This window comes from Equus przewalskii, chromosome 15 (assembly GCF_037783145.1).
Source record: "Equus przewalskii isolate Varuska chromosome 15, EquPr2, whole genome shotgun sequence".
Classification (NCBI taxonomy): Eukaryota; Metazoa; Chordata; class Mammalia; order Perissodactyla; family Equidae; genus Equus; species Equus przewalskii.
The window spans coordinates 76,199,108-76,217,866 of NC_091845.1; the positions used below are offsets into that span (position 1 = coordinate 76,199,108).

Consider the following 18,759-nt stretch of genomic DNA (forward strand, 5'->3'; position numbering starts at 1 on the left):
GGGAAAGGCAGGAATCAAGACGTCTCCTGGGTTTTTGCTTGAGCAGCAGTGAGGGTGCCATTTTCTGAGATGGTGCCACCAGGTGAGGAGCAGGAAATGAAAAGTTGCCTCCTGTTCCCAAGTGGAGCCAGAGGTGAGGGTCCTGAATAGGAATGATAAATTATGCCTGGTCAGGGACTCATCTTTAAGAGAAGAGCAGGTAACTCACGTTCAGAAGCTGAACGTCCTTGTCCTCCCTTTCTCACAAAGCCAGGGGCTGGGTGCAGGGCAACCTGAGCGTGCCTAGGGATTCTGTGTGCTGGGTGCATTGGGAAATCCTAGAGGATGAGAGCCAAATGGCCACTGTGCACTCATCAGTCCTGTTCATTACACACTTGCTGAGTGCCCGTCATCAGTGATCCCCACAGTCAAGGGATTCCAGAATTCCAGGACAGAGTCATGCAGGTTTGCTGCACTGTGATTATGATCTGTCTCAAAAACCATTTCCAAGTTTCTTAGGCCCAAGATATACGAATAAGAAGCTGATTTTATATTCTTATTCATTCTTTCTCTCTCTCTCTCATTTTTTTCCTTAAAACAGGTTTGTTCCCAACCCTCCTGGGGTCAATCTTACTTATCTTCTTACCCTGCATTCTCAGGAGAGATACCTCAGTCGGGTGTATAATATTCCTTGCATTCCATAGCTCCCCCACCCCATTGTCCACCACTTCTAGGACAGGGATGGCAAATGCGTTTCATCTTAAATGCTGCCTCTTGTGGATTGGTAGAGGCGGCCAGAAACGTGGTGTTGACAAAGAGTCTGAGGTCGTGCCCAGGCTCAGTGGAATTGATTACCCATACTTGCCATCGGTATGAGAGGAGGACAGATTTGGCCTACTTGTTTCAAGGTGTAGCAATTACAGTCTACTCTGTGTCCACTCCCCTACCCCCAGATGTTTCTAGGAATACGCTTCTTCTCAATTTCATCGTTCATGCCTAGAACCAGGCCTTCATACCATAGGTTCTCAATAAGTATTTATTGAATGAATGAATGGTTTTTGGCATTTTGTTTTTTTAAAAAAGTTAACTTTGAGAGGGCCGAGATCATGACCAGGCACCCTGTGTGGCAGCCATGAGAAAGCATCTCGCCTACCTCCCACTACAGGGAGGGTAATGAAGGCCCCAGCTGCCAGGCGCTGAAATATCTTGGCTCTGAGGCTGTGCCTTCCAGGGGTTCTTCCCAGCCAATGACTGAGTGTGGGGTATGAAGGCAGACCCGCTCCCAGGAGACCTGGGATTCCTCTGACTGCTGACTTTGGCTTGAGGATGCCCCAAGGGCATCAGCTTTATAGAGTTCCACGTAGACTGTGTGACAGTATAAGACACTGTCACCCAACGTTCTCTTCCTCTCTCCTGCACTGGAGTTACGCTTGCATCAAGGTCTAATCTCTTTCCTAGCATTTTCTGGCTCTTTCCCTGTTTTCCTTCAAGCGTTTTCCCCTATAAAATCCCTGCATGTTTAATCCTGTCTTGGTATCTCTTTCTTGGAGGACCTGGATCAACACATCCTACTAACATCAGAAAGGACCAGGGCTCTCTTAACCCTATCAGATATCAGCTGGGTAGCAGCAGAAGTCTTGCCCATGTCCTTTGTGAAGTAGAGTGAGTTTCTGGAAAAATATCCAATAGAAGGAGGCATCACTGTTGAGAAGTTCAATCCTCATTAAAAAGAAAGACATGAGAAAATGATGTTGAGGATTAACATATAACTGTTTTTGTAATTATCTCCATTTTCACTAATACGCAGCACACCAAATAATGTTCTAATAATGACATGATACTCATCTTAAATTTGGTACAAAGAGCTCTGCACAATTAATTCCATTTATCATTCTGTGTTCATAAGGATCTTTTAGACTCTCCCAACCCTAAATCCATTAATTGCAAGTACATTTGTGTGCCTTGTTGCAGATAATATGCATGTCTTGTTCCCCATCCAAATGTCCTGTAATAATTTGATATCATGAGTCAGGAGTTACTTTTCCTGCTAGAACCTTCTCAATTCCATAGAATTCCATGGAATTCTTCTCATTACATGCTGTACTGTTCTGGGCCAGTGTTTACCTTCTGCCAGTCTCCTTTGTGGACTCTGTCCATCCATCCTCTTTGTTTTCCTTTTCCTTGTTTGTTCCTTGTTCATTTATCCTTAGAAGTAGTGTTGGTATATGTAGAAATCAAAATTCTCTTGATCAATCAACAGTTATTCAGAAGTAAGTATATCCAAACCAGAAGTCTTGGTTCAGAGAATTTATATTTGGGAAGGAATTACCGTACATGAGTCTTTGCCTAAATTGACACAAGCAGTGAGAGCTTATTCATTCGCTGATCTTTTAATACACATTTGTTGAGTGCTTACCACATGCCACGCCCCACACTTAGTATGGTGAGATCGAGGATCTCACACATCTCCTTGGGAAGGATGCCTTAAGCATTGAGAGACTCTCCCAATGGGAAAATACCTGTTCTATTTACCTCTAGGAGAAATTGACACCTTTAACAGTGATGTTACCCTTTAAAATTGCTAAGATCATGATTTCTCTTTTGAGACACAGTGGTTGCCTCCCAAACACTCTGAAAATTCAGAGTCCAGATTTATTTCAGAAATTCATCACGATGCTTTTAACCTTTGGTGCCTTTTGCAGGAATGATTTATGAAGTTTGTTTTTTTTTATGGTAGTTTCTCCAACCAGGTTGCAAGAGATAGAAAGACTATGGTTTCAGACAGTTCTCTTGACAGTATGCACTCAAGTTCATGCAGCAAGAGAAGATGCTCCTCTTCCTTTTCCAAAAGAATCAGAGGCTCTGTTACCTACACAATATTGCACCAATTGGTGTGCAAGCCGGTCAGTCACCCGGTTGCTTTGCTTTCACAACCCGCACTAGAGAAAGGACTGATCTTGTCTTTGCATTGACTGACTTTCGCCCAACTGAGTTGAATCTAAGAATTGGTTGTGCGAGTCTCGCCTTGACGACTCTAGATCTCTCTTCTTCCCCCCTCCCCTCTTTGTTCTCTCTGTCTTCTGTTCCTCACTCACACTCTCTCTCTTTCTTCCCACGTGAGTAGTACGTATGATGTTTTAAGTCCTTTGCAAGGTCATATAGCAAACTTTTTGGTCTCAGCATGCTTTAACACTCTTAAATATCATCAACAACCCCAAAGATCTTTTGTTTTTGTGAATTATACCTATTGCTATTTATGATATTAGTAATTAAAGCTGATAAAATTTTAAATATATATATATTTGTTAATTCAGTTAAAATAATAAACTCATTGCATATTGACAAAAATGACATACTTTTTATTAAACATAACTTTATTATCCAAAATAAAAAAATAACAAGGAGAGTGCCATTATTTTATTTGTTTGCAAATGTCTGCTTAATGGAAAACAGCTGGTTTCTCATAGCTGCTTCTGCGTTCACTGTGTTTGGGTATCATGATATGTTGCCTCTGGAAAACTCCTCCAGAGAGAACGAGAGCAAAGAAAGCAAATACTATGTTAGTACTTTTATGAAAATGGTTTTGACCTTGTGAACCCTGAGAGGGTCTCAGGGACCCCCAAGAGTTCCTGGGCCATACTTGGAGAACTGTTGTGCTAGGGTTGGAGGTCCAGATGTGAAAGACTCAGCATCTTTCCCCACATTCTGGTAGAGGAAAGACACAAAAGGATGTTTACAGCCCCAGGTAGTCCTCATTGTGCTAGAGACAGGCAGGGCGCGCTGGGAGGATGAGGGGGAAGATCCAGTTCAGTCTGGGTGTGTCTTTAGGAGCGGCGGGATGGAGGAGGCTCAGAGGATGCTTCCTAAGTTAGTGGTGCCTGAGCTGAGCTGAGCTGAGCTGAGCTGAGCTGAGCAGGAGGGAAAGCAGCCATTGGAGTGCAAATGGACGACCCTGACACTCAGGCTCATCGTGAGGGGCACCTGGAGGATTTGGTTTGCTGGTGGTGGAGAGGAGCCTTTTTTATTGCCTATCCTCTATCTCTAATATTCCACGACTTCCCAGGAAGGAGCCAGAGCTGGAGAAGTGCAGGTAACAGTCCACATAAATAAGTGCAATTGGCCTGCCAGTGCTTTCTTTCTGAAGCATGGAGAAGCAGGTGAGCATTTTGCAGTGAATATACTGTAAACCAGAGAACTGCCATTTGTCCTTCTGAACATCTTGGGATCTAAGGCATGAAATGGAATTTGCAATAAAAACGTATCACACATTTGCTGCCCTCTAGAACAAAGTTGATAGCATAAGCCGCATAGGTTTTATTTATTAGTTTGTCAGTAAAGAAACAAAAATATGGTGTTTCCATATGAGGTTAAACGGAATTTGCACTGTTGCATCAAATCTTCTTACTCATTTTGAATATAGCATTTAAACAGATTCTTTTTAATGTGTGATGGTTAGTTTTATGTGTCAATTTGGCTAGGTTATAGAACCTAGTTACTGAATGAAACACTAAACTGGGTGTTGCTGCAAAGATAGCTTGGAGATGTGGTTAACATCTACAATCACTTGATTTTAAGTTAAGGAAGTTACCTTCAATAATGTGGGTGGGCCTCAGCCAATCAGGTGAAGGGTTTAAGAGCAAAAACTGAGTTTTCCCAGAAAAGAAGAAATTCTGCCTGAAGACAGCAGCATCAACTCCTGCCTGAGCTTCCAGCCTGCAGGCCTTCCCTACAGACTTCAGACTTGCCAGCCCCACAGTCGTATGAGCCAATTCCTTTATATATACATATATATAAACCCACACATGTATCTATGTCTATGTCTGTGTCTCTCTCTATCTCCATGTCTACTCTCCATCTCCTCTTGGTTCTGTTTGTCTGGAGAACCCTGACTGTTCTCCAACTGGATTCACTCTCAGCTGTTTTGTCCCCTTGTGCCTCTTAAGATTCAGGGCTCCACCCACAGGAGATGGAAACAAATGTGCGCTGTTCCCTTGACCTCTGGTCAAGGGGAGGAATGACCAAAGCGGGGCGGGAATCCCAGTTCTTCCTTTAGGGACCGTGACCTTGCGTGATTTCCGTAAGCTCCCTGAGCCTCTATAATTTTGTCCGTGAAATGGAGCTGGCGCTGCCGTCTCGCAGGGTGGTTGTGAGGATTTAGTGAGATCCTGAGTGGAGAGCCTGGCACATAGTGAACCCTCCTGAGAGACAGGATGGTGGCAGCTCCTGGTTAGCTATGGGGTGGTGATGGTTGAACAATGGCAATTACAGAGAGAGTTTTAGACAATTACGTTTAGCAGCATACGTTGGAAAGCAAGTTGAGGGCTGGTTTTAGGGGTTAAGGATGTTTAAAATGCAGTGAAGTATGAGATATTGAAGTGACGGCAATCTTGGGTAATTATAGATGTAATAATCTAGTGCACACTTCGGTCCAATCGTGTTGTTCAGTAGGTAAGACAGTTTGTGTGGCAAGATGAGCTGGCTCTAGCAACTGAATGGGAACATTAAATCCTCACAGTCTTTCTCCCCACTTCCTATTCTAAACGATCTTTTCCTGAATGGCTCCCGATCTGCTTCACAGATCGAATCTCATCTTCCTGGCTCGTGGGAGGTAAACCCAGTGCTCTGTTTGGTCCTCAGCCCACCAACAGGTTTGTTGGGTGACTTGGGTATTGTCGATCTGGGCACACTAAGTCCCACAGGGGTCCTGATCCCAGCCTTTGGGAGTTGAGGTTCAGAATCCGAGAGGCTTTCCTGGGGACGTATAAGATGCTAGTCACCACTGAATCAGCTCTGACTCAGGGTCTCATCTTATCTTCCTCCCAACAGCCCTGGTATTACCTCCGTTTTGTGAAGGAGAGTGGAGGACTGGGAAGATTGAAAGATTTGGCTAAGGTATCCAGTTGGTTCCATAGTGTCAGAACTAGGACATTAAGCCCAGTACCCCTTGCACCCAGCCTCAGGGTCTGTCTTAGGACAGGCTTTGGGCAATTGGCTATATCCAGATGGCTCGCATAGAAACAACTGAAAAGCTCGCTCTTGTAAGATTACACAGCTCCCAGGGCAAAATTCTTCCCAGCCTTGCTCCTGGCGCACATGCCAGTACCCCGTGGGATAATGCATATAGTTCATCCTTAAACTGGAGAAATGTAATTAATGACTGAGAATACCCGCATTCCAAATAACTGAGTATTTATGGATAGAAAATGACAGATAGAAGGAAAGAAAAACATAAGACTGGTGGATAAATGGATGGATAGATGGAATAGAAGGAAAGAAGAGAGGAAGGGAAGGCAAGCAATGTTCCACCCTCACTGAAAGCACCTATCAAGCAGTTAAGGATTAATGGCTCAGTTGTCTTGTCCTCAAATGCTTTTTCAACTCAATTAAAACAGTGAAATGTAATCCTCATCTTCTGTGAATCTTTGCATGTGTGAGTCACACACATGGGATTTGTATTTAAAACTCTTTAATTGGTACCTCTAGCAAGAGATGTACATTGCCTCTAATTAAGTGATGGCAAATGTTACCCTATGATTTCAGAGGCACACCTCTTGCTGTCTGGGTGATGTAGGAATTTCTGCTCATTGGAATCAAAGCGCTGCTAATTGCTTCAGACACTGGAGGTGCCAGCAGGGCAAAGGCGTGCTCACCTCATTTATCAGTGTGCTGGGTACTGTGTTAGGACCTGTGGACATCATGACTAGGATGCTACCACTCCCTCAAGAGGGCTCACAGTTCTGTGGGAAAGAGGGACGGGGAAATAGCTAATGGCAATGCCATGGACCTGTGGCATGACAGCAGGCAGTACAGGGTGATGTGGGGGTACAGAGGAGGACACCTGGAGGAGGTGGGGCTGGAGCTGCATCTGGAAGGATGTACAGGCAGGAGTCAGGAGAAAGGAGTGTGAGGAGAGGGGTAGACGGCACCATGAGGGGAAAGTCATGGGTAATTGAGGGGGCTGGGCTCTTGGGTGGCTCCACCTAATGTTGTGGTGGACAGGAGAGCTGCTGAGGCATCCTGGGCAGGGAAATGCGGGGTGAGATTCGCCTTGCGGCAGGCTTGCCTCTCACCTGGACAGGATCCTATCCCACCCTCACTCTGAGGCGGGGGATAAAAATGCTTTTAAAAATGTCTTATGATTATGTAGTTAGGAGTCATTTTATGGCAGGAACAGACGCCCACTCAAACTAGTACAAGTTAAAAAAAAATGGTGGTCGGGGAAGAGCTACTGAGAGGCTTCACTTGGCAACCTCAGACACCCCGCGGCAGGCTGATGAGCCCATGAAGGGTGAGCAGGGCCCGGACTGGAAAACATGAGTAGGGGCCAGCCTCTGTATCTCCTGCAGCTGCTTGAGCTGCTGCTCTGCCCTCTGCTTGTCGATTCCTGTTTCCGCTGCCTCTTGGCAGATTGGCTTTCTCTGATTTTAATGGTTTCTCAGCTCCCCCTAAACTTTGAGTGGTCTTTGCATGAAACACCAGCCCCAGCTCCTTATGAACTTTCAAGTGCCCATTGTCAAATAAACGGTAGTTTCTGGGCCTCTTGAATGAAAGTTTCAAGATCCAATCAATTGGACTAGCCTACTCCACCCATCAATTTCCCCGTGGTCAGATGCCCACCCTGGTCTAGGCAGCTCTCCCAGGGGATCAGGTCAGAAGGGGAAGTTGGGCGTGACAGGCAAAACACTAGGCTGACCACTAGAAGATCTATTTGCCAGGGTATAGTTGACCTTACTAGATCTTTTTGCAATCAGTATGGCATGTTTTTTATTCACAGTTCATTTTTCCCGGAGAAGTATTGGAGTTCTGGGGATTGAGGAGCTAGCAATGGCCAGAGGGTCAACTTTAGGATGAAAGTAGAAAGATTCAAAGGGTACATCATCAGCCACTTGGCCCCATGGCTCAGATCAAGCATTAAGGCACTTTTTCACGGGTGGGAGCAAAGAGAAGAGAGCCGAGGAGTTCTGAAAACGCGTGTGTGCTCTAGTTGAAGGCGCATTGGGTGGCAAGACCTGATTTCTCTGTAAACGGAGCAGAAATGTCACACTGATGTTTCTTCTGGACGAGTGAAAAGACATAGGCATTTTCCAGACACTGAAACATGGCAAGAGACAAGACAGGCAAGAAGCAGTCCTAAGGGGGTACGATACGACAGAGCGCAGCCCCGAAAAGACTCATGTGGCAAACGGGGATGTTATCTTGTCCGTTCTTCTCAAGTTACATCCAAGTGAGGCAAAGCATGAGCTGACTGGCCTCAGTCTATTGGGACAAAAAGGCCAAACATTTGTCAGAGGAGGGGACAGATTAATAAGAAATCATAGCCAAGCCACAAGCATCAATACCTACTGCTTCTTTCTGGGAAGGAAGTGGATGCTTCTCTAGTGTCTCGTGAAGCCAGGGTTTGGAAGTCCTCCTGGATGATTCTGCACATGCCAATAAGCCCTGGGTGAGGTAGATGCTATCCATCAGTCCAGCCTGTGGCTGCCTTGCCCCTCGAACTTTGTTTTCCAGCCAAACCTGACTATTCACATGTCCCTCGTGGGGTACCAGGTGCTTCTACCATCAGGCCTTTGCCTGTTCATCTTCCTCTGCCTGAGACCCTCTCTCAACATCCTTTATCCCTGCTTAACTCCTACTGCTCATGACCTAGAATCTACTCTCTCCAGGAAGTAATTCTGGATTACCGTGGCTGGGTTAGTGCTTCTCCTCTTTTTCTCCATAGCACTCTGCTGTCCTCTTCTCCCCTCCCTCTTACCATCCAGGTTATCATGGATCCCTCTCTGGCCTGAGAGTCCCTTGAGGGTAAGGACTTTATTTTTGCCCCATATTGCATTGAGGTATAATTCACATGTAAAAAATCCACCCTTTTAAAATGTGCAGTTTGATAACTTTTGACAAAAGCACGCAGAAGTGTAACCACCACCACACCTGAGAGACAGAAGAATTCCATCATCCTGGAAAGCTCCCTTGTGCCCCTTTGCAAGCAAACTCCATCCCACCTCCAGACCTTAGCAACCACTGATTCGTTGTCCATCCTTATACTTTGACATTTTCTAGAATGTCACATGAATGGCATCAAGCGGCCTGTAGTCTTTCGTGTCTGACTTCTTTCACTTCATTTCACCAGTGAAATGCTTTGGAGCGTCATCTGTTTTGTTGTATGGATCAGTAGTTGATTTCTTTTTATTGCTGAGTAGGTGCCCATCATATGGATATGCTGCAAAATTTGTTTATCCTTTCGCTAGTTGATGGCACTGTTCTGGGTAAAAATCCTATGAATATTTACATACAGGGCTTTTTGTGTAATTTATGTTTTCCTTTCTCTTGGGTAGATCCTAGGAATGGAATTGCTGAGTCATTTTATAAGAAATAGCTAAAGTATTTTCCAAAGCGACTACGTTATTTTACATCCTTTCCAGCGATGTATGAGAGTTTCAGTTGCTTCACGTCGTCAGAACTTGGCATGGACGGCCTCAGTTTAACCATCTAGTCATGGTGTGGTGACACACCATTGTGGCTGTAATTTACGCATCCCTGATGACTGTTAATGTTGAGCATCTTTTCATGTTCTTATTTGCTGTCCATACATTTATTTTGGTGACAGATCTGTTCAAATTTTTGCCCCTTTTTTGCAGATTATTTGTCTTATTATTGAGTTACAGGAGTTCTTTATATATTTTGGATACGAGTCCTTTATGAGATTTGTTTGGCAAATAGTTACTCCCAGTCTGTGGCTTAAAAAAACAAACTTTCTTAAAAGTGTTTTTCAAAGAATAGAAGTTTATATTTTTTATAAAATTTGATGTATCAATTTTGTCTTTGGTTCATGCTCTTTTTGTCACTTCTAATAAATCTTTGTCTAACTGAAGGACACTAAGTTTTTATTCCATGCTTTCTTTTAAACCATTTATAATTTTAACTCCTGCCTTTAGGTCCATGATCCATTTAGAGATAATATTCTGTGCATGGTGTGCAGTATGACTGAAATTCTTTTTTGTTTGTTTGTTTGTTTGGATTTGGATATCCAATTTTTCCAGCAGCATTTAACGAAAAGACCATCCTTTCCCTGCATTGAATTATCTTGGAAGTTTTGTCAGAAATTAATTCACCTTAAGTATATGTGTCTGTTTCTGCACTCTTTATCCTTTCTATTGATCTATATGTCTATCTTTATGTCAATACCACTCTATCTTGATTAAGCTAGCTTTACAATAAATCTTAAAATCAGGTAGTATAAGTCCTCCAACTTTTCTCTTCTTTTTCAAAACTCTTTTGGCTATATCAGGTCTTTTTCATTTCCATATATACTTTAGAATTAGTTTATCCATTACAAAATTCTGCTATTATTTTGATTTTGATTTGATTGATTCTATAGATCAATTAAGGGAAAATTTACATCTTAACTATATTGAGCCTACCAAATCATGAGTGCTGTCTGTCTCTCCGTTAAGACCTCTTCTTCAAATTCTCTCAGCAATGTCTTAGTTTTTGGTCTACAGATCTTGTATGTATTTTGTGAAAGTTATTTCTAAGTGTTTCATGTTTTTTGATGCTATCATATTAGTATTTTTTAATTAAATTTCCAATTGTGTATTAGTACATAAAAATATAAAAGTACATAAAAATATAATTGATATTTATATATCAACTTTCTATACTGTGGCCTTCCTAAACTCACTTATTAGTTCTAGTAGAATTTTAGTAGCTTCCATAGATTTGCTTCATTGATGATCATGTTCCCTGTGAATAAAGACAATTTTACTTTTTAATTTCCCATCTAATTTTTTTCTTGCCTTATTGCACAGGTAATAACCTCTGTACAATGTGAATAGTACAATATCAGTAAGAGTGGACATCCTTGTATTCTTCCTGCTCTTGAGGGGAAAGCATTCACTCTTTAACTATTAAGTGTCATGTTGGCTATAACTTTTTATAAAAGTTTTTGATCATACTGAGGAAGTTCTCTTCTATTCCGCATTTGCTGATAGTTTTAATTATGAATGGATGTTGAATTTTGTCAAATGCTTATTTCAGGAACTTCCCTCCCCCCATTTCATCCCCAATGCTTAAACCTATTTTTGCACATTTTGTGTACTCCATAAATATTTGTTTATTGAGCCGGGCTAAATACCTGTGAGTGTGCAAGGCCACAGTTCAGCCACTTAGAAGCATAAGAGGAGCTAGGGGAACTTCAGAGTATCTGAATGCCTATTCATGTCGTGGGTATACTAGACTGGCCTAAATGATCTCACGCAATTTTCACAACATTCCTATGAAGTAGGTATCTCTATTTTACAAATAAGGAATGAGTAATAGATGGAATGATTGAAAATCTATAATATAGTTGAGGTTGGGAAAGAATTCCTGCATTTCATAACTCAATAGAAATAAAAAGACAATCATTGGGTTCAGAAAACAAAAAATATACAAAGGAGTCTAGTTTCAAATATGATGCAAGTTAAAATGGAGTGTAATTCTGCCATTTGATGGAGCGAAAGAATCAAGAGTCAAGTTGGTCTGGATACAAGGCTTGTTGTCCTTGGAATGACTATTGGACAACTAAGAAGAAAAATAACTCTTGTACAATAATTGGCTCAGCCATGAACCATATCCTCATAGTCAAAATAATATAAATTTAAGTTATTAGTTTAACTCTGAGGATTTGATCTACAGACAAAGCAAAGAAGATTTAATTTTGGTTACACATCAAAATGCGAATGTTTATCAACCTTGACAAAGCAAAAGTCGAGATAGATCTGAAGGAAGTCAGAAAGTGGGAGAGAAATGAGGAAATTTTAGGGATGTTAACATTCTTATTTTCCAAAAAGGGAACATTTAAACCTCCTGAGCATGTTTCTCACCTGCAAAATGAGATATAAAGTCTTATCTAATGGGGTTGTTGTGAGGATTAATGAATATGTCAAATGCTAATACGTGATAGGTGCTCAACTAACTATGGCAATGATAGAGGGAAGGAAAGGGAGGCAGGCCTGCGGGTAGAAGGGAATAAACCCATCCCCACTAATGAGGGAAAACCTCGACTTTCAGGTCTATAAATCACTTCTCCTGCCAATACTGTCACTGCCCAGAGAGAAAGGTGGTGAGTCTAAGTAATGAAAGGTCAGGGGCTGTGTGTCCAGCCTAGGACATCTGAATGACATGACAACCCTGTGAGTGGTGTCCTCTTCCCCATTTTACAGTTGAGGGAGTTAAAACTCTGAGTGGCCAATGACTTGCATAGGACTAGCCCTGAAATGGCTAAGCCAGGCCTGAGACCCAGAAACTGTGACTTAGATTCCATTGTCTGCCATCGAGCCAAGTGGCCCAATGAGTTTGAAACACGAGGTGAGCTCCAGGTGTATCCTCTGTACACATTTCTAATGAATAGGCCCCTAGGTTTCATTAAAGAGAAAAAAAAGCATTAATTGTTTCTCCCAACAGCTGCGAATTATTTACACTGCATTTGTGTTGATGGCTAATGAAAGAGCAAAGGAGTGTGTGGACAGCCCAAGGTGGCTGTTATTCTTCCAGGGTCCATAATGAAGCCAACACGTGAGCATGGATGAGCCTGCCGCCCCCTCCAGAGCTGCAGTAGGCAGAGCTGCTCTCTGCCCTGTGCATGACTCAACCAGCAGAGATGGGTCTCAGGGCCCAAGACCTGAGACCAGCAAGGCTATGTCCTTGCCCCACTAAACCACCTCTCGGTCAGTTCACGGTTGCTGTAGAATGGGTGAGAAGGAGCAGAGTGGTGGCCCGGGTTGAGGCTACTACCAATTCTGGAGCAACTCCTAACTGACCTTTTGAAGCATGATGGGGTGCAAAGGGGACAGGAGCCACCACAACAGAGTTGTTCGCAGTTCTATAAGCTCTTGCTTTGCCATGGCTCTTGAAAAATATGTAATATAATATGTTTAGATACATTATAATGTGTTATCTATTATAGTGTATATTACATATATATTATCATGTGAATGTGTACATGCATGTGTGTGTGCTTTTTACATGCCACGAAGTATGAGAGAGTTTTTGGCTTCCCCAGTTGTTAGTTAGTAGCCCTGTGGCCGTCTTGGGAAAATCGCACCTTGTGAAAGTGGTGTCTGCATCATTTTTCTGAGGATCGCCCTACCTCTCAGGTTGCTGTGGGCAGCATTACGTACATGGTGACACCTTTTAAACTGTGAAGCAGGGGTGAGGACTGGCATCAGGACCCCTTGATGAGTCCAGGGCTCCCTCTAACCCGTGATTTTGTTTCTAAAGCACCTACTCTGCACCCAGACTTCTGGAGTGTATGTGGGCAAACAAAAGGCAAACCAAGGAGATCAGACTAATATTTTAGAAAGATTATTCTTGCTGCCAGTGTGGAGGAGGAATTGGAGTGGGACAGGACTTCTTACTGGAAGACCAGTCAGGAGGCCACTGCAGCCATCCAGATAGGAAACAGCTGGGCCGGAGCTGAATCAAGGAGATGGAACTGGCAGAAGTGGGATATTCACCAGAGAAAATTCTCACGTAGGAATGTTGCATCAATCCTAGCACAGTCTTATTTAAATTCCTCACCCTTCATTAGTACCCGTGGACTATAAGAATCCTGAATTCGTTTGTTAGGACTGCCTTAACAAAGTACCACAAACTGTGTGGCTTAGAACGACAGAAATTTATTGTCTCACAGTTCTAGAGGCCAGAAGTCCAAAATCGAGTTGTTGGCAGGCTCATGCTTGCTCTGAGAGTGTAAGGGAGGAACCTGTCCCAGGCGTCTCTCATAGCTTTCCGTACTTCCTTGGCTTCTGGCAGCACAACTCCAGCCTTCAGATGGCATTCTCCCTCTGTGCACGTGTCTCTGTGTCCAAATTTCCCCTTTTGATAAGGCCACCGGTCATTTTGCATTAGGGCCCTCCCCAATGACGGCGTTTTAGCTTGATTACCTCCGTGAAGACCACATTCCAAGGTACTGAAGATTAGGTCTCCAGCCTATCATTTTTTCAGAACACAATTCAACCAGTAACATATATTTGATATGTATTCTAAGTGCATTAATCTTTCATTAGATAATATATCATTCAGCTGGTCGAATTATTGAAGAGCAACTTAAATTGCTAGATCATTTAGAGCATTGAGATAGACACAGTCTTAAATGATCAGAAAATATTCAAGTATCTGTTGCATCTTTACACATATGTTGGTACTTGTATATTTATGCATATAAAATGCAGTAACAGCTCTAATGATGAATTGGATTAGGTCAAGGTCAGAAATCCCAGCACACAGCCATAATCTGCTAGTTTGTTGATCGATAATGGACTTTAATTCTGAAACATCTATTAATAGATAGTAGCATTTGAGAATTAAAGCTTTTAATCAATTTTTAACAAAATCTATCTACACCAGGCATCCAGAAATAGAAATAATGGGATTTTGGTTAGGCGAAAGATCCATGGTCTTAAAGGCAAAAACTGTATGTGAATCTCTGTGCTGCCCTTAATCTTTGTGTGCCTCCTGTGAATTGTTGAACCTCTCCCTGAACCTCACTTCTCTGAAGCTTCCTTGGGTATAAAATGAGACTAACACGCTCTGTGTCCTTCATGTGGTTGTTAGATGAGAGCCTATGATTGGGCAAATGTACAATATTAATAATATTATTATGGGTTAGTTATTCAACCGGTCATCTTAAAAGTCAATCTTTTTGTTTTATTTTTTCCATTGTTTTCTAGTCAACAAGCACAAGCCATGGATCGAGACTTCGTATCATGGAGTCATAACTGAGAACAATGACACAGTCATTTTGGACCCACCACTTGTAGCCCTGGATAAAGATGCACCAGTTCCTTTTGCAGGTGAGATGATGGCTTGGCATGGCTGGGCTTGGCTCACTTTCGACACATGTTGGGAAACCTCCACGAAGTCCAGGTTCAGGATCTATAGCTATTGTCGCCACCCTGTGCCTCTCATAGATCAGCTTGTGATTTAAAGCTGTATGCCTCTGCTGATTTCTGGTGTGGATTTTGTATCTCCTTATGGTTTTTTCCCTTGGTTTTGCCTCCACTGCAAGACCCTTATTTCTTCTTCTGAGAGATGGTATATTGCTGATGTGGCCCCTGGAGTTGGAAAAGTTGGGCTAGGAAGGGCCATAGGGGAATCTTCCCTCTAGAAAGATGATAAAGTGTGTGACCTGCTGTCCCCACTACCCACATAGCGTGGACAGGTGGAGAATTGTAGCTTGGTAGATAGGTAAGAGAAAAGGGAAGAAAAAGGACCAGGAAATATTTGCTAAGGGCAGGATGGGGCCATGCCTTTGAGCTTCAAAGTGGGTGTGGCTTTTGGAGGAAGAATCTGGAGGCAGTGACATTTTGCCCCCTGCAGCTTGTGGCTGGAGAATCTTCTCACTGTCATCAAGACTACTGCTGCTTCCTCCTCTAACCTCCTGCAAGGCCAAGGCCCAGGAGGGGTGTGTTGTGAAGAATCTGGCTGTGTCTCATGTTTCCATCGATTTTGGCAAAGTTAAGGGGATGGGTGATGGCAAGGGGAGGAGGGATTGAACAAAGAATTTCTGAAGATGCCTGCATCATGAGTAATATTGTTAACATTTTATAACTGTCAGGAGAAAGACAGGAAATTTAATGAAGGTTTTCAAGATTTCTAGAAGATTGCTTTATGATAGATGGGTGCCAGGCTGAGGTTTTCCCCATGATGAAGTCTATTTTTTCTGACAGTTTGTCTGCTGCATTATGAGCTACTTGGGCAGAAAAAATTGGCTCTTTCACACTTCTAAGAGATAAGCTCTGTGAAGGCCCTTTTTTCATTACAGAATATTATAAAGTAAGGAGCGAGGGGGTGGGTTAAATGGGGAAACTCAGCGTTATGTGAAGATAAACCCATAAGCGTTCTTGCAGAGCATGGGGGAGATACTTCTGACTTTCAGAAGAAGGTTTTATCTTTATTTTATGTAGAATGATAACTTCCAAGGGCACCTACCTGTGACTTCCATGGCGTTTAGATTTGGGACATTTCCATGTATCTTCCAGCCATCCTCAGAGGTCTCAGCTCAACCAAATTCCACTTGGAAGTGTAAATCACAAAAGATGAACTATCTTCCCCAAAGCTTCTTTGCCAGCCTGGGAATATTCCAACTCATCCCCTTCTTGGACATAACTGAACGGTATTGAGCTTAATCAACAATTCTTCACAACCCCCTAGAAATGCAATTTTAAAACAAACACTAGCAAAAATGTTCGGATCATGGAAATATTTGGTTTGGCATGCATTGTGTGCTTAAAAAAATAGAGACAACATTTAGAAATTGGGAGATGTAGCATAAAAATGCAGGATTCTGGTTTATCTTGGTAAGTCAGATCGGAAATACACAGCTGAGTCGCGGCTCCCCTCTCCAGACTGAGCGTGTGCTCCTGGCTTCCCTGTGCCTCTTTGCTCACAGCCCGTGTGGAGGTCCTTCACCAAGCAGCTCCTCCCATTCACCTCTCCATTCAAGTGTGCGGCTCTCTTTAAAGCATAACAGAGAAAACCAATGACGTTACACGGGAAGTAAATGGATGCCATTAGGTCGCTTCAGTGTAGTGAGGCTAACACTTTAAAAGCTGAGGGATGTGTCTGATTATTCCTTATGTCTGCCCTCAGTGTAGCCCTGTTCTCATCCAGTAGTGACCTGGGAAGCTGACGTTGTTGAGTAAGCTGTTCTCATCCAGTAGTGACCTGGGAAACTGACGTTGTTGAATAAGCTGATCTACAGTAAAGTTATAAGCTCTCTAATGTGCAGAGCAAAAGGGAGGGAAAAAATGCTTAAAGCAAATCTGATATTTGAAAGTTTGGATTTACAAAAGATTACTTGCCTTCCTTGGTTGTAGGGCTAGAAGGACAATTAATAATTTCACCTGACGATTCATCAAAGGATTTCCTTAAGTCATAAATCCATCAGATGCCATTAAACTTGAATTTGTATTCTGACCATTGGATGTGCCCACAGGTTTTCAGGCAGATCTTGAATCTAAGGGTTGCTTCTAAGCCAAGCCCTGAGCAGTTATTTCCATCTGAAGCCAATTTCTATACTCCTCCTGATATTTGCAGCTGCATAAAAAAAAATCTAGCTTAATGCATCAAAATACAATCTTCCAAACTCTTAAGAGTAAAAAATAAAGGTGCTTTTTAGAATGGTCAAAGCTGTTTTTCTCAGTGTTATTTATGATCGCTCTAAGACAGGACACGGGCACTAGCCATCCATCCCCACTGCAGGCATTTATTTTAAAACATTTATCTTAAAAGGAAAATACTGAAGATTTATTTTGGATCCCTATCATTCTCATAAAATTGAAAACTTCCTATCTGCCAGCTCCATCACTTCTCAAAGTCAACTGCAGCTCTCGTCCCCTTATCAACGGCTGTCGTACTGGGTGTCAGTTTCCCACTCCTTCCCAGTGGTCTTTATTTCCAATTTAGCCTATGAGCTGAGCTTTAAGCTTATTCGGACGCGGTTCCATCCATATCATTTTTGCTCTGTCTTGTTTCTCTTGTGATTTCCTCTTTAAAAAAAGTTTTTTAAAGAAAAATTTCCTATGTAAAATATCATTTAAATGAAAATCATGATTGCATTTTGCATATAAATGCGAAGTTCAGGGATGTAAAATAGCTTTTATTGTATATCTCCTAATTAGAGTGTTTATTATAGAAAATGTGAAAAAAATAGCAAAGTACAAAAAAGTATGAAAAATGTTTTCTTACCCCAGAGAGCCTCTGTTAACATTTTAGTGTACTTCCTTCCAGTCATTTTTCTACTTTTTTCCTCAAAAGTTGTGATAACACCTCATATTCAATACTATAACTTACAATAGTCTTACTGTCTTCATCTGTAAAATAATATAAGCTTCTCCATACAATAACGTATTGATTAAACTTAAAGAATGTCTATGATGCATGTTGCAATGATTCAACATATAGTGGAAGTTTAATAAATTTGAGTTTCCTTTTCCAGATCCTTCTCTCTGCCCATTTCTTAGAGGAGATAACTAATGCACAGAGAGTTCAAGCAACTTTCCCAGTATCCCAGAGCAGACCGGTGCTTCTCACCACTCGCTCTGAGTTCCTTTTTCCTATGATATAGTCTTTTGATCCCTGCCCCACATGATCAGTAGAGGCACCGACTCTCCGTCACTGAAACCCCCCTCAGACCCCAGTCAAGTCCGTTAGACCCGACTCTATTCTCAACCTAGTGTCTGAGCCCAGTGGACGTGACCTTCTTAGAGAATCAGAGACAGAAAAATCCTTGAGTAGTAATGCAAATCCTGTCCACTGCATGGCAAAAAATGATAATGAAAGCAAACTGGGCACATTGTGAACTTATTAATTTCTACATGAGCCCCACTGAGGCCTGTTAGGAAACTGTGGAGACTTTTAAATTTGAAGGGAATTAGATTGCCTTTCAGAGATAATAGAACTGCTCATTTATCTACATTGGGCCAGTCTGCACTTGTCTTTCGTAAGGCCAGGGCAGCAGAGAATGATCAGGCATAATTGGCTGGCTTCTCAGGCTGGGTGACTCTCTGAAGGCTGCCCAGAAGGTTCCTGGGACGTGGTTTGGCTGGTTCGATTATGTGGTTGCAGCAGAAGGTGCTCTTGCCTCCGTGGTTAACTCCGTTTGCCCTCCTTGTTCTGCACAGCATCTGCCCATCCATCTGCCTCCTTGTCTTTGGACCTGCTCGGGGTGCTTGTCCGTGCTCCAGGCCCCACAGGTGCCTGAGGCAGGACCCTCGCTGAAGGCTTGTGTATCCATGCTGTCTT

General features: G+C 42.6%; 1 protein-coding gene across 2 annotated transcripts in view; it reads left to right on the forward strand.

Moving 5' to 3' along the window:
- The window catches only part of CLSTN2 (calsyntenin 2), a 553,125-nt gene that overhangs the window by 199,704 nt on the left and 334,662 nt on the right, over nucleotides 1-18,759 (forward strand). For both annotated transcript variants that reach the window (XM_070576195.1, XM_070576194.1), the window contains exon 2: nucleotides 14,685-14,807. In XM_070576195.1, coding sequence (XP_070432296.1) covers nucleotides 14,685-14,807 — 123 coding nt within the window. The remainder of the gene's footprint in view (nucleotides 1-14,684; nucleotides 14,808-18,759) is intronic.